The sequence below is a fragment of the Chiloscyllium plagiosum genome, chromosome 2 (genome assembly GCF_004010195.1).
Source record: "Chiloscyllium plagiosum isolate BGI_BamShark_2017 chromosome 2, ASM401019v2, whole genome shotgun sequence".
In the NCBI taxonomy this organism is placed as follows: domain Eukaryota; kingdom Metazoa; phylum Chordata; class Chondrichthyes; order Orectolobiformes; family Hemiscylliidae; genus Chiloscyllium; species Chiloscyllium plagiosum.
In genome coordinates, this window is record NC_057711.1 from 73,926,270 (window position 1) to 73,942,117 (window position 15,848).

Here is a 15,848-nt window from a genome sequence, read left to right on the forward strand (position 1 = left end):
AATGAAAGGGCAAAGGTATAAATAATCCACTTGCAGAATGCAGGCACACATCATTTGCAATCATATCACCATTCATGCATGTAGTGTACAAGTATGTGGGGTGAAAATGCTAGTCATAAGCAATGGACACTATGTTATTAGTGCTTGCAAATCACATGTAGATTTCCATGAAGCAGAAGTAATCACGGCAACATTTAGAGAAGTCTAGAGGCAACAATGAACTCAATTCTTGTGAGACATCAAAGGGTGCAGTGGGGGAATGGACCTGAATCCCTTGCCACCTCGCCTGTAAGTATTATGCAGGATTCTCGAATATGCAATGATAACTCTCCTGGGAAGCAAAAGGTTCAGTACGCATGACACACTTTCACTGTATAGTATGCGTTTGTCATATGATCAGTGGAGCAACTCTTCCAAATAAATGCCAATCGCAAAAGTGCCATGACATAATCTGAGGCTTCACTGGCTTTCTCCTCAGGAGGTGAAAGTAGAGCCTGATGTCTTTTGTGTTGGTGGTTTTCTGCGTTCGGCTCGTACCTGCATGAAAAGGATAAGGTGAAGCAGTTTTTGTAAAAGTGAGGAATGTGTTAAAATGTGTGATAATGGGAGAACAGTTCAGCATAGACAATAGAACTTACTTAGTTGGTTGCCTATTGTCCAACATCCGTGGAGAGACAGCAAGCTAAAGTTTTGAGTCTAGATTACTCTTCATCAGAGCAGATTCCAGCATCCACAGTATTTTGCTCCTATGTTATGTTTAATAGACTGCAATCTCTCTGAGGACAACTTTCTGAAATTTTGATTAATAATTAAAACCAACCTATTTATATCTCTGAAGGATTCTTCCTGTGATGTGGAACCGTCAAATACTTGATCAAATTGGAACTCCTTCACTCCATGGCTACTTTTGATGGTCACCGTATACTCATCAGGAGATTGGACAATACACTGGCTTCCGTGAGTTAGCTCAGATTTACTCAAAGGCCGTATACGACAGAAGACGTGGATTTTTCCTGTATAATGGAAAGTGGTACGTGCAAGCACAGTTTCACCATTTTCAACTCTAGTGTAATCCTTTTACTGCATAAAATGACTTGCTACATTTATCACCAATAATGATCTCTGTGAATTTATTCTGGGATCTGTGGTAACTCTGAGTGCTGCTACAATAGCATTCCCATAGATCGAGCAAGCAATTGCCAGATTTCATTCAGCAATTAGGAAATAAAGAATAGAACCCATGTAAAGCCCTTACATTGTGCAAAATCCGCACTATGATCTTGCCTGTTTGGTTTTTGGCCAGGGTATTCTGGAGAAGAGCGGAAGGTATGTCTGTTCACAAGACCGTCATTATTATCAACAGTGGTTCTTGGTCAGCTATGAATAGGGGGCATAAATAATCCATAAGCTGAAAATTGAATAGAAGTGAACAAGAAGTTAATGGATGTCAAGAGATGAGAAAATGTTTGCAATTGTTGCCTAAATCACTAAAATGTTATTGATATAGTTTTTTATGACATTCTGATTTCATTCAGTTTGTTTGCTGACTTTTTATTTAAAAAAATCCTTTGAGGAATGCGGATGTCACTGACAAGCCTGGCATTTGTTGCCCAGCCCAAAATATCCTTGAACTGAGAAGCTTGCTTGACAAGTGCAGAGGGCAGCACAGAATCAACAACATTGCTGTGTCACATATAAGCCAGACTGGGTAAGGATTCTAGATTTCCTTCATTAAAGAACATTAGTGAAGCAGCCCTCAGAATGAATAGCAATGGTATTGTGCTGTTATGCAATGATGTCTACACTGATGAATTAATAGTTATGACGTTATGACCAAATCACTGAAAATATTTTAAGTATTGGGACTTTGGTAACAAATGAAAAACGGTCAATGAGTACATATTTATTACATCTCATTCAGGTGATGTACCTCAGATATGAGATCACAGATAAGTCACACTTGACCTAGTGAATCAATGGTGATGTTTATTTTGCCTGCTCTTCCTTTGTATTTTGCAGAAAGCAATATTAATTCTGAACAAATTGATGAGAGTTGTCAAATCTGACATGAATTTCATCCACGCATAATGCTCAGCCGCACCTTTCAAATCCTCCACCATATTGCAGTATTTCTTTCTCAGAGTCTTCTCAGTATTCAAATTCTTCACCAGATTTTTATTTTCCAACTTCAGCTGTTCCAACTGCACAGAAAATAAAAATGGATGTTGGTGAAAAGATCTTCATTGTTTACAACAAAAAGAATATTTTTAAAAATTAAATCTATATACCAGTGGTGAATTGATCACCTTTTGGTGATGATAATAAAGGATTCAGTTTACCAGAATTTTGACGAGAGAACATAATTTATTAAATTTATTCATTTGCAGGATGTGAGCATTGCTGGGTGGGTCAGCGTTTACTTTCCCATCTCCATTTGTATTTGAGAAAATGGTGGTGAACTGATTTCTGCAAATCAGGTGGCATCGGTACAACATGTTGCTGTTAGGAAGGAAGTTTCAGAAATTGTCATCCAGCAACATTGAAGAAACAGTAATATAGTTCCAAGTCAGACTAGCATGAGGAACTTGCAGGTGGTTGTGTTGCTGTGAATCAGCTGTCCTTATCTTTGTAATTAGTAGAGGTCATGGTTTTAGAGGATGCTATTGAGGGGGGGGCATGATGGTTAGTACAGCTGCCTCACAGTACCAGGGACCCGGGTTTGATTGTCCCCTCAGTCAACTGTCTGTGAGACTTCGTGAGTTTCTGCATCATACATATGATACACGCTGCTGCTTGGTGGAGGGAGTGCATGTTTAATGTGGTATATGAGTTGCCAAACTGAGATACTTTATCCTGACTGGTATCAAGCTCTCGAATATTCTGGAGCTGAAAAGTGGAAAGCATTCCATCACACTCCTGGCTTGTGCCTTGTAGATAGGTGGTAAGTTACATGCTGCAGAATTCCCTGTTTGATCTAGTAATCAGCAGTCATTTCTATAGCTGGTGCAGTTCTTTTCTGGTCAATGGTAACTCCCCAGAATGATCATCGTGGGAGATTCAGTGATGGCAATTCTGTTGAATATTGTAGGGAAATTATTAGATTCTCTCTTGGCATTGTGATGTGAATTTACTTACACTTATCAGCACAATCTGAACATTGTCCAGCTCTTACAACAAATGCACATAGTCTACTTCACCAGTGTACTAAACCTAAAAGCCTTCATGTGAACAAAAAAGAACAATTCCAGATCCTTCTAACAGAACAGGGTAATGTTCTTCAGTGTTTAATCCCTCTATTTGTAAAACTTTTCCAATGCAAAGAAATTCCCATTAGGTCTCTCGGAACTCACTCTCTTACCCATACATAAGTTTTAAGAATCTAGGGCTCCAGAAATACTGACAAGTCACTTTGCATTACAAATCATATCTGTGGAATGAGTCGAGTTGGCTGAAATCTGGCATCAATGATGATTGGACCTCAGGAGAAGACAATATGGTTCAGCCACTTGGCACGTCTGGCTGAAAATGGTTGCAACGACATTAGCCTTGTCTTTTGCAATGATGTACTGGGCTCCCTCATGATTGAGTAGGGAGATATTTATGGATTCTCTTCCTCCACACCATTGCATAAACATTCACCATTTTACTGGACCGGATGTGACTAGACTGCAGAGCTTGGATCTGATTTGCTGGTTGTGGGATTGCCTATGTCAGTTTATTGCATGTTGTTTCTGCATGTAAACAGTCCTTTTTTTTAGGTTTTTCAGATTTACATCTAATTTTTAGGCTTAATAAAAACAGAAAGAACTGCAGATGCAGTGAATCAGAAGCAAAAATAGAAATTGCTAGAAAAGCTCAACAGGTCTGGCAGCATCTGTGGAGACAGTTCAGAGATAATGTTTCGGGTCAACTGACCCTTCATCAGAATGACTCTGTGGGAGAGTCACTCAACCTGAAACATAATCTCTGATTTGTCTTCACAGATGCTGCCAGACGTGCTGAGCTTGTCCAGCAATTTTCATTTTTGTCTTGAATATGTCTGGTGCTGTTCTTCACATATCTTCCTGTACGTTTCATTGAACTAAAGTTGATCACCCGGCACAATGACAGTTTTAGAACAGTGATCATGCTAAACCATCAGGTTGCAGATTGTAGTTGAATCCAATTCTGCTGCTGCTAAAGGCCCAAAGTTCCTCATAGATGCCCTGTTTTGAGATACTAGATTTGATTTGCACTTAATCCATTTAGCGCAGAGTGAAATGTATCCTCAATGTGAAAACATTTCTCATATGTGCAAGTCAGTAAGCAGTGGACACCTCTAACATTGGATGTCTGACTTCTTCCACAAGAACTGAAATTTCGACAGATGTCTCCAAGAGACAGATCTTGGATTGTACATTTAACGCCGAGTATTTGCATGTTATTGATACAGGAAAGGCCACTTTCCTATGAAAATGTCAACTTTCTCTCTTTGCAGACTAGTGATGCTAAAAACATTTCTCCTGTTTACATTTTGTTATTTAAAGTTATTCATTAAAATAACTTACTTCCGCTCACATACCCTTTTTAATCTCTTCATAAAACAAATTGCCTTCATTATGTTGAAATTGTGGTATGTAACATGTCACCCTATAGCCAGAATTTCTTGTGGGAGATGGACCTAATCTCACATAATGTTCCTGCTACCTTTCTCCATCTCTGTCTAGAGACTGCTGGAATTTTGTTTGGCAATTCAGGCCCTAAGTGATTTGGTGATGGACCTACATCCCTGAAGTAGGAATGGAAGTAAGTGATAGGTTCATAGGGCCACATTCATTTCCAAAAGCACTCTTGGCTGTATTTTTCTGATGTTGTCAGCAGCTCCTCTATTCAGAGTTAAACTTTCTGACCAATTGAATCCCTAAATTACCCTTCAGACAGTCCCCACATCCTCATCCACTATACACATTATGAACACACTACATTATTACAGTCAGCAGCTGATAAAAAGCTCATAAAACTCGCCAATGAACAAACAGACTTCAGAACTACAGTTGCAACAGATATTCAGGCCAAATACAAAAACAGAAAGTGCGAATTTGAAACAATTAGACATTGTTATTATTCCAGGCTACATTTTCACACATTAAAATTCTACCATTTTATTCTGAACAATTTTAATTCATCAGAAGACTTTCCCACATTTGCAGTGCTAATTATTTTATTTGACAGCTGTATGTTTGTATAAGTAACAATCTGGCAAACATTTTTTTAAGGGTTAGTTAGTTACATCTTTCAATCACAGCACTGTCATGATCCACCTTAAAAAAATAGAGATTCAATTCATGTTACAGCATTAAATGTTGAATGGTAAAAAAATCAAAAGCATTTCACTTACTTTTTAAACACTTCCCATCTCCAATGCATGGTTTCCATTTCCACACAACTGGTATAAAAACCAACAGGTCATCTCCATGAACATTAAAAGAACTATCATATTAAAGCTTCCAATGAATCCACAATGCAAATAATTGCTTCACCAGTTGGGGTGAGTAGGTTTGGGGGATTTGCTTTCATTGGCACTTTGGAAAATATTCAAGGGCAGAACACAAAGTGGGGCATCTGGGTGCCCCATTGAGCAGCCAAACCTTTCAGGTCCTGATATCATTTGGTCCCAAATGAGAAATTAATGAAAACTCATACTCTGGCATTAGGCTTTCTTAGGCTTGCATCATAAAATTACTAACCAAAGCATTTAAATGTGAAATGGAACATTACGCCCTGTACTACGTTAGCAATTATGCACCAGAAGTATGTGTCCATTAGACAATTCTGCTTTTAATATTGTACATTGGGCATTAAAAGTACTTGTTGGAAATGTGGTGCAACTGGAAGGAAACTCTGCATTCTAACCCATGGATTAAGTCACAGTTAGTCAATTTAAAAGATTATTTACATTCAGTCCCACTTCTAACATTGACTGAATGATATAAAATTGTCAACACATTGCAATCTGCTCAATCTCTGTTGTATTATGAGTGCTTTCATAAAACATCACTGAAAAATATGCATTGAGAATTCTGTTATGCATCAAAGGTTAAAGTACAGATATTATCATTAAGCTCAAGTGAGAGAATGCTTACCAACCTCATCTTGTAGAGTCTGCAGCTTATTAGCACTGCTCATCCATCCTGCTGATGTTGAATTTTGTTCCCCTAATGTCCTTCCATCCAAGTTATCTTTCAACCTCTTAAGTTCAGTTAGAGAAAAGGAAAGAAATGGTGTTAATTTTTTATTATTTATGTTCTGATAGAAAATCTATGGGACTCCCTTTTATTTTAGTAGCCAGTCTTTTCTCATTTTTTATCTTTGTTTTTCTCATTTCCATTTTCATTTCCTACTGGATTCTTCTATACTCAGCCTGTTCTTGGTTGTATTGCTCCCCTGACACAAGTTTTCTTCTTCATCTTCATTTCGAATCTGTTCGCGCATGCAGAGTTCTATATTTGTTTTCCATCCATTTCCACTTCTTGGGAATATACTTTGTGCATGCCCACATTATTCAGACACCATTTTGCCCGTCAACTCCAATTCAGCTAGGCCAGATTCTTTCTCAGCTACTGACATTTACCTTTCCTCTGCTAAATTACTCTTGATTTACTGTAATTATGTTTCACTTTTGGGTGTTGATTCACCACATGACCCCTTTCTCTGCTTCAATAATCTATGTTTCAAACATAGATCGATCCCTCAAAAATTAGAAAATATAGTAGAAAATGTTACTGTGGTCAGAGTTTTGCCAAGAGTTATTTTGCTTACTTTGATGAGGACATAAGTGAATAGCCAGGAGAGACAAGACAGTGAATTGCAACCAGTGAAATAAAGCAAAATTGAATTTTAATTATCAAAACATTTTGAATTATGAACTTTATTCAATTGAACTGCTGGTTCCTATTACATTAAGCACTTACATAGTAGCATTCAAAATATATATATATTGTTTCTGTGTCAGGCAACAATAAGTTTTTGAGCAATGGAACACAAGTTGACACATTCATTTCCATGTTCAGTATAAGTAGTTTAGTACTACTATGAAGATATTCCATGATCTAATTTTTGTTTTCCAATGCCCTAAACTTTCTTTGCTTTAAATGTTTTATTTAGAGTCATAGAGTCAGAGATGTACAGCATGGAAACAGACCCTTTGGTCCAACTTGTCCATGCCAACCAGATATCATAACAAAATCTAGTCCCATTTATCCAGCACTTGGCCCATATCCCTCTAAACCCTTCCTATTCATATACCCATCCAGCCACCTTCCTCTGGCAGCTCATTCCATACACGTACCACCCTCTGCGTGAAAAGGTTGCCCCTTAGGTCCCTTTTAAATTTTTCCCCTCTCACCCTAAACCTATGCATTTTAGTTCTGGACTCCCCTACCCCAGGGAAAAGACCTTGTCTATTTACCTTATACCCCTCATCCCTCCATGCTCCAGGGAAAACAGCTCCAGCCTATTCAACCTCTCCCTATAGCTCAAATCCTCCAAACCTGGCAATATCCTTGTAAACCTTTTATGAACCCTTTCAAGTTTCACAACATCCTTCCGATATGAGGAAGACCAGAACTGAACACAATAATACTCCAAACGTGGTCTAACCAATGTCCTATATAGCTGCAACATGACCTCCTAATTCCTATACTCAAGCACTGATCAATAAAGGAAAGCATACCAAATGCTTTCTTCACTATCCTATCTACCTGCGACTCCACTTTTAAGGAACTATGAACCTGCACTTCAAGGTCTCTTTTTTTCAGCAACACTCCTCAGGACTTTGCCAGTAAGTGTATAAGTCCTCACATTCATCTAAATTAAACTCCAAGTGCCACACCTCAGTCCATTGGCCAATTGCGCCTTCCTGATAAAAGTCACCAAAGTCTTACCAGACCACAGGGATGTTCTCTCATTAGAGAGAGATGACTGATGGTGGTTTATTCTGAGGGTCAGTTGATAGGAAAGGATGAGAAGGAGAGTCCTTCAAGGTAACTTCAGCCAGAGTGGGAATAGAACTCACTCTGTTGGGATCACTCTGCATCGCAAAGGGAGCAACTCTCCTCTTAATATGACCTCTATGATATAGCTGTAGCATCCACATGAACTATATTACAGCAATGCTTTAATGTTTGTGTAACTGTAGCCAGAATGTAGTATCATCATCCAATCTTATGCCTGAGTGAATGACTGGAGAGACGTTTGGAGGTTGGAGTCTTGCTTTCAAGTTGGTCCTCAGATTTCGCATTCAAGTCATCTTCCAACTTTCGTTATTTCTTGTGAAATACGAATGCTGTGTCAATGAACTAAAAAAGGTCTATCTGAAGCCAATAAGTCAGTGCTTGTGAATTGTAGAAATAAAGATATAAGCTTTGTGCATGTGTTAGGAGGAATATACACAAATTGGAAACACCCTTGGACTGGTTACAAAAATAATTGGTGAGTCAACTTTCAGATGATATAGCTGGTAGTAAGCTCTGATTTGAGGAATGCAGTACACTTCTGTAGTTGCATACACACATTAGACAATTAAACATAGGACCTTGGGTAGTGCTGTGGAACACAGATCGAGGGGCTCAGGTGCATAATTCTTTGATGTTTGTGTCACATAAACTCAGGGTGGTTAAGGCAGCATTTAGCAAGCTTGCCTTTATTGCTCAAATCTTTCAGTATACGAATTGAAATGGTATGTTGAGGTTGTACAAGATGTTGGTGAGGCATCTCCTGGAGTATTCTGCCCAGTTCTGATTATCCTATCATAGGAAGGATATTATTAAGATGGAGAGGGCTCAGAAGAGATTTATCAGGATGTTGCTGGGAATGGACGCTTTGAATTATGGGGAGACGCTGGATAGCTGCGACATTTTTTTTACTGGAGTGTAGGAGATAGAGAAGTGACCTTATAGAGGTTTATAAAATCATGATAAGGTGGATGGCAGGTATCTTTTCCCTAACGTGGGAGATTTCAAGACTAGAGGGCATATTTTTAAAGAGAGAAAAAGATTTTAAAAAGGTGCAATTTTTTATGTAGAGAGTGGTTCGGGCGTGGAATGAGCTGACAGAGGAAGTGATGAATGCAGAGGTACAGTTACAATGTTGAAAAGATGTTTCGATAAGTACATGAACAAATAATGTTTGGAGGGATTTGACCAAGTGCAGGGAGGTGGGATTAGTTTAGTTTGGGATTATGTTTGGCATGGATTAGTTGGACTGAAGGGTCTGTTTCTGTGCTGTATGACTCTATGATTCTATGACTCTAAGATGAAGTGATTGAGTGAAACTTAAGCTGTACTTAAATATTTTGTTTATGAGGGGTACTTGGCACTGAGGTAAGTTGAAATGTTCCATTTTCAAACCTAACCAATTTCACAAGAATCGACACAAACAAAAATCACTTTTCTAATAAAATGCTGCTTTCTTTAAGCAATAGTGTATTTTTTACTCACCTGTCCATGACTAATGTTGATATCAGCAGCAAACGGATGTTTAATTTTCTCTCGACCCAGATCAAACCCGAACTTTGGCTCTTGTATTTTTTGAGAACCTTTTAAACATATCATTTAAAAAAGAATTATTGAAATTGCTGTAACTTATGAACATTACTTAATGTAATTAATAAAGATGGAGGGCTTCTATTGAGTTGAATGAAAAAATAGAAGTAACACTTCAGCATGAATTATCCAAGCTGAAAGCAAAAACCACCATTTTAAATGAATTCAAGCAAAGAAAACATGCTTTTTCTCTGCATTGAAAGCCTGATTAGAGTTTCTGCCAGAAAAATATGCATGTTAGGCACAGAGCAAAAGAAAGGCAACTAAAAGCCAATAGATATTGTACGTTATATTCAACACATGTTTGTTCTGCATTCTTACCATTCCAAAGCTTAGCTTTTGTTTTAAAATGTCAGGTCTCATTATTCACTGTTAGCCAACACAATGAGCTATATTTTCCTGTTCAAGTCATTAGCTTGGCTTTGGGCTGAGTTCAAGCTAATGAAGCTAGATGTAAGAGTTATGGGGCATCAAAGATATTTCTGGAGGAGGTCAAGTAAGAAATTGCCTCTGTGAGCATCATTTACAAAAGGACAGCTCACAGCTTGAGGACATGGGAATGCCAGACTGCTTGAAGTGAAAGATAATCCCACTGTGGATTCTATGTGATCATAAGGTGAATGGAAAAAGAGACTATGGTATAAGATGGAAGTACCATCTGCTCATGTGCCCTGCTGCCAGTTTCTCATCTCCAACACTGCCTGTGCTAAGCAAACAATTTCATTCATATTGAGTTCACTGGCTAGGCCAGCATTTATTGCCTAAATTGACTGACTCTTAAGAAGGTATTGGTGAACTGTTAACTTGAAATTCTGCAGTCTGTTTAGGATAGGTACATTCAGTGTATGGTTCAGAAGGGAGCTCCAGGCTTTTGGCCTTGAGATAGTTAAGAAATAGTGATATCGTTCCAAGTCTGGATGGTGTAGGACTCTGAGGGGAACCTGGAAGTGGCAGTGTTCCAGTGAATCTGCTTCCCTTGACCTGAGAGGTAGTAGAGGTTTGGGGTTTGGAAGGTACTATTGAGTGAGGCTTAGAAAATTGCTGCAGTGCACCTTATATGTGGTACATGGCCACTGTGAACTGGTGTTGTGGGAATGAATTTGAAGATGGTGCAAGTGAGTTGCTGATCAAGGAGGCGAGGTTGACCCTCAGTTTTTTCAGTGCTATTGGAGGTACACTCATCCAGACAATACAGTGTAATCCATCACTTTCCTGAAATGAGCCTTGCAAATAGTGGACTAACTTTGGGAAGTAAGGAGTAAGCTACTCACTACAGAATTCCATGCATTTGCCTTGCTCTTGTAACCAGAATACCTCTATGGCTACTGACATTTCATTTTTGGTCAAAGGCAGCTCCTAGGATATTGCAGTGAGGTATTCAGTGATAGGGAGATGGTTAGATTATCTCTTGTTCAAGAAGACCATTGGGCAAGATAAACAAAGCAAGTGAACACATTTTGATGATCAGAGGATCATTGACATGCATTTTCATTGGTTCCTTAATGGGGCAGGACAGGTAGGTAAAATGGCTAAGTAGGCATATGGGATATTTGTCTTTATCGGCTAAGGCATAGATTATAAGAGCAGGGAGGTTACCCTGGAGCTGCATAAAAAGAATTGGTTAGACAAAGGCTAGAGAGCATTGTGTACAGTACAGGAATCCACATGATAGGAAGGATGTGATTCAGCTGGAGAGGGTGCAGAGGAGATTAACCAGAATGTTTCCTGGACTGGAGAGTTTTAGTTATGAAGAGAGTTTGGACAGACTGGGGTTGATTTCCTTGGAGCAGAGGAGACTGAAGGAACTGTGACAGAGATGTATACAATTATGAGGGGCATAGAGAGGGTAGACAGGAAGACTTAGTGAAAGGATTGATGTCAGGAGCTACAGATTATCGTGAAAGAATGAGTCATAGTCATAGAGGCACTGAATATGGCCTGATACCAGCTCATCTAGTTTGAACCAGTCAAAAGCAGCCACCTATTTATTCTAATCTCATTTTCCAGAACTTGGCCAATAGCCTTGAATACCTTGACAATGTAAGTGCACATTTAAATAATTCTTAAATGTTATGGGGGTTCCTGCCTCTAATACCATTCTGGGCAGCGAGTTTCAGATTCCCCACCATCCTCTGTGTGAAAATACATGCCCTCACATCCCTACCAAACTTCCTGTCCCTTCCCTTCAGAAGTGATCTTGTTGAAACATACAAACTACTTAAAGGGATAGATGGGTTGGATATATGTAAGATGGTTCACTTGCTTGGTAAGTCTGGAACCAGGGGGGCAATTTAAAAATAAAGGAAGACCATTGATTTCCGATATGAGAAGAATTTGCACTCTCAGAGGGTTGTGAACCTTTCAAATTCTCTATCACAGGGGCTGATAGAAGCTCAGTCTTTGAGTATGTTTAAGGTAGAGATTGACAGATTTCTGATTATCAATGGAAAATGGGGTTATGGGGATGGGGTGGGCAAATGGCATTGATCAATCATGCTCGTTTTGAATGGTGGAGCATTTCCAAAAGGCTACATGGTCTGCTGACACTCCTAGGAAACAAATTTGCTGCTGCCAGGGGTGAACTCAGTACAGAGTTCAGACTATCTAGTGGTCACTCCTTCCCAGTAACATCACGACAGATCTATCTACATCATCGATTAGTGAGCATGAAGTCATGCAGGTTACTTCTTCAGGTTAGATCACTCCCTCTCAGTTTTAGTCTATTTCTAATCTTCAGAATTCAAATCAGCTTGGTCAATGTTGTATCTTTGAGTCACTTTTGGAGAGAACAGACTCATAGAAGGCTTTACTACAGATAAGAATGCTAGGATGCATCGATCCAGTAAATTTAGGAATAGTTTCTTTGGCAGACGTAATGGAGGCTATTGCAGGGAAATCAGAAAGGAAAAGTTGGATGCTGTCATAAAGGGACAGTGGAATCTGTCTGGGTGGATGAAATAACAGAGCTGTACCTCTAGTTTTGAAAGAACACAAGAGAAACAATAGGAGGCATAAATGATTTGGACCAAATGGTCTGTTTCTGTGCCATACATCTCTATGACTCTAAGTGTAGAAAAAAATCTAAAGGAAGTTCAACAGTTTTAAAGTAATTATTTCAAAGGGATTTAAAATTAATAGTACAATAGGTAATCTTGTTAAATAATTCTATTCATTCAAATGTAAGTATCCTACCTGCGATAATAAAGTTCAGTCGATCATTAATACATCCAGACCTGATTGTACTTAATACTTCCAGCAGAATTTCTGCTTCCCAAAGATCAACTTGGGCTTCTTCCAAACTCAGGAATTCCTCTGGAATCTGATCCCTGCAAAATATGTCAATTAGCTCTGAATCATTGACATCAACCGAATATGATCATAGAATTAAAGTGCATGGGGAAAAGCTAGTGAGAAATATTACATTTAACATGTTACTAAAGAAAAGAGATAGCAAAGAGAACACTGACAGTCTAGAAAGTGGAGTCTTAATAATAGAAAATAAGGAAATGAAGATTAATTAAGTTGGTAGTTGGCATAAGCTATAATGGTAAGTGAGGGAGAAACTCAGGAAAATCATTCTCATGAATAAAAAAGACCTGCAGTGTGGTTCTTGGAGATCTTCTTAAAAAGTGGATAGTGAGATAATTCATGCATTAATTTCAAATTTCCAAAACTCCTCTCTTCAGCAAGGGGCTGAGGAATGGTCACCAGACATGAAACGTTAACGCTGATTACTCTTCACAAATGCTGCCAGACCTGCTGAGCTTTTCCAGCAAGTTCTGTTTTTGTTTCTGACTTACAGCATCCACAGTCCTTTCGGCTTCTATAGGTGAGTTACTTAACTTAGGTCAGAGTGAAAACGTAGGAAATCATATTAGAGATATTATGGCAGAGCATCTGGCTAAGTTGAAGGAGATCAGACAAGAGTCAACATGCATTTTGTGAAGGGAACAGACATAAAATTGGGAATCCTGGGAGGAATCCCAGACTTGGTGAACATCCAGGCCAATGTCTAACTGTCATCCCCTGTGCTATGTGAAAATGAAAAGGGTAAAATGAGCAGAAACTCCCTGAGCGATGGTATAACTTACAAGGTAGACTGACTGAACTAGATTTCATCTGAAGTACTTATTTTGTTAAAAGATGTTGTACCTAGTAAAATCTGTGGATTTTCCATCAGTTACCCTTTCAGCATTTATCATATCTTGTTGTACTTTGTCCAAAGATTCCTTGGCTTCTATTGTCTTTCGAAGACTGTCATGCAAAAGGTTGTCAATGAGTTGCTGTGCTTCTGGAATTTCATTGTAAATGAAATGAAGCTGGTGGAAAATAGAAATAAATTACTGGTTTTAAAGATGGAGTAACTGTGTTAAACAGAAAGGTGGATTTTTAACATAATATGCAAAATGCACATCTTTCGTTCTCTACATTGTTTTTTTTTTCTAGAACCATCCTTGAATACATTGCACTTGTACAGATCTGTGGGAGATGTCATTGTATCCAGGTTACCCATCACTTTCTATTAACTTATCATACTTTATAATACTACATCACTTAATTCAGCCATGAACTCTAACCCCAACAGCAGTCTCAGTAATAGTGAACTGAAATGTTATTGAGTACATGGGTGTGACAGTTCTGTATTATACAAACATTTCATACAATAGTAAGATGAGTGACTTCAGGGGAAACCAGAGGGATCACTTGTCATTCTGTTGTGTTCACTCAGTTGTGGACTTGACTGAGACAGGTATCTGCTTCCTGCTCGCAAATAAAAAAGGTACACATTCATCGCAATGTATTACTTTGATTTTTTTTATCTCAGCAGGCTGAGCCTTCCCATCTCAATTTAGTGGATGTTCTTGTGTATGTATTCTGTTTCTCAAAAGCAGAGTCAGCTCTGAGTACATTAATGTAGCTGTTGCTAATATGTTATATGAAGTCAAATCGCTGGAAGGAAAAGTGGCGTCAAATCGCTGGAAGGAAAAGTGGCGTCAAACATTTGAGAAACATTTGAAGCTTGCCATTTCATGCTCCTACGTTGCAGTAAATGCATGAGTGATATTCTCCATTAACAGGATAATGACATTCAAGCCAAAAGGATGTTCTGTTTACCACACAAATGAGAAATGTGGTTTTTGAGTTTTACGACTAATAGGATGTGAGGTATGGAGGCAATATGCACTAATGACTGTCAGACCATATCAAATAACAGTTCACAGCAGACGGCAGGCTGGTTGTGGGCAACCATCCCATCATTGCAAAACAGAGAACATAGTGTCCAACATTAGATGTGATTCTGCCATTGAACAAATTCTACTAAGTAATCCCAGAATCTAAGAATTACACAGGAAATCAATTTAAGATTGTCATTCGGCCCAACAGTGTGGTTCATTTGCATGTGCAAGAAGCCAAATATATACTGTTATGAAGTTGAAGGTGTTTACTGTACCTTTAAGAGAGAGTAAATGCTGTTCTGCACTGAGAGCTTATAACACTTGTCATATGAGTAGCTAGCAATCGCAAGAGTGTACTGGAAAATTGAAAATACGTAAGATTTGGCTGTGAAATGAATACCTGAGGTGGTTGCTGTTTTGACAACACTTTCAGAGTTAAAGAACAAATTAATATTATTTTCTTTAAGTAGTGGAATTTAGGAGTTCTACCAGGAGAGGTGAGCATTTCTGGGTGTTTAGTTTAATTAACATAAGGGCTCACCTCAATGTTGCAACAGTTTGGGGGCTCGGATCTGTGGTTTGGACAGAATCCAGTCTGAGGTGTGGACAGATTTGAACAGATTTGGAGTATGAAAGATCCCAGCAGATTTAAAACTTGCTGATTAGTGTCCTAGATCTTTAAATAAAGCGTGGGTGAGATAAGTTGTTTAATTTTGGTTACTTGTGGTTGATTAAATTAAAAGTGTGAGAAATAGCTCTTAAGATTGCTAAAGAGGTTCTGGGGTTTGAAGACGATTCCTAAGATTGCCAAGAAAGGTTGGAATGACAGCGAAAGGCCATACTTTTAGAATTAGTAGCTAGGTTAGAATTGGATCTCACCATAGGCAAAAGGAAAGCTGAAATTGTAATGGAGTTAGTCAAACATTTAGATGTATCAGAAAAACAGATAAGTGCAGTAGAGTTAAATAAACTTAAATTGCAGTTGAGGCAAATGGAGTAAGAAGATAAAGAAAGGGAAAGAAGAGCTATGAGAGAAGAGAAAGAGAAAGAGAGAGAGAGAAAGAGATAGATACAGAGAGAGAGAGAAAGA

General features: G+C 38.5%; 1 protein-coding gene across 3 annotated transcripts in view; it reads right to left on the reverse strand.

Moving 5' to 3' along the window:
- Nucleotides 1-289: 289 nt before the first annotated feature.
- The window catches only part of LOC122539255 (kinesin-like protein 2), a 35,484-nt gene continuing 19,925 nt past the window's right edge, over nt 290-15,848 (reverse strand). For all 3 annotated transcript variants that reach the window (XM_043673965.1, XM_043673972.1, XM_043673960.1), the window contains 7 exons: nt 13,734-13,900; nt 12,774-12,907; nt 9,477-9,574; nt 6,127-6,228; nt 2,102-2,201; nt 821-1,013; nt 290-537 (listed from right to left, as the gene is read on the reverse strand). In XM_043673965.1, the coding sequence (XP_043529900.1) occupies nt 348-537; nt 821-1,013; nt 2,102-2,201; nt 6,127-6,228; nt 9,477-9,574; nt 12,774-12,907; nt 13,734-13,900 (984 nt within the window). In that variant the 3' untranslated portion in view covers nt 290-347. The remainder of the gene's footprint in view (nt 538-820; nt 1,014-2,101; nt 2,202-6,126; nt 6,229-9,476; nt 9,575-12,773; nt 12,908-13,733; nt 13,901-15,848) is intronic.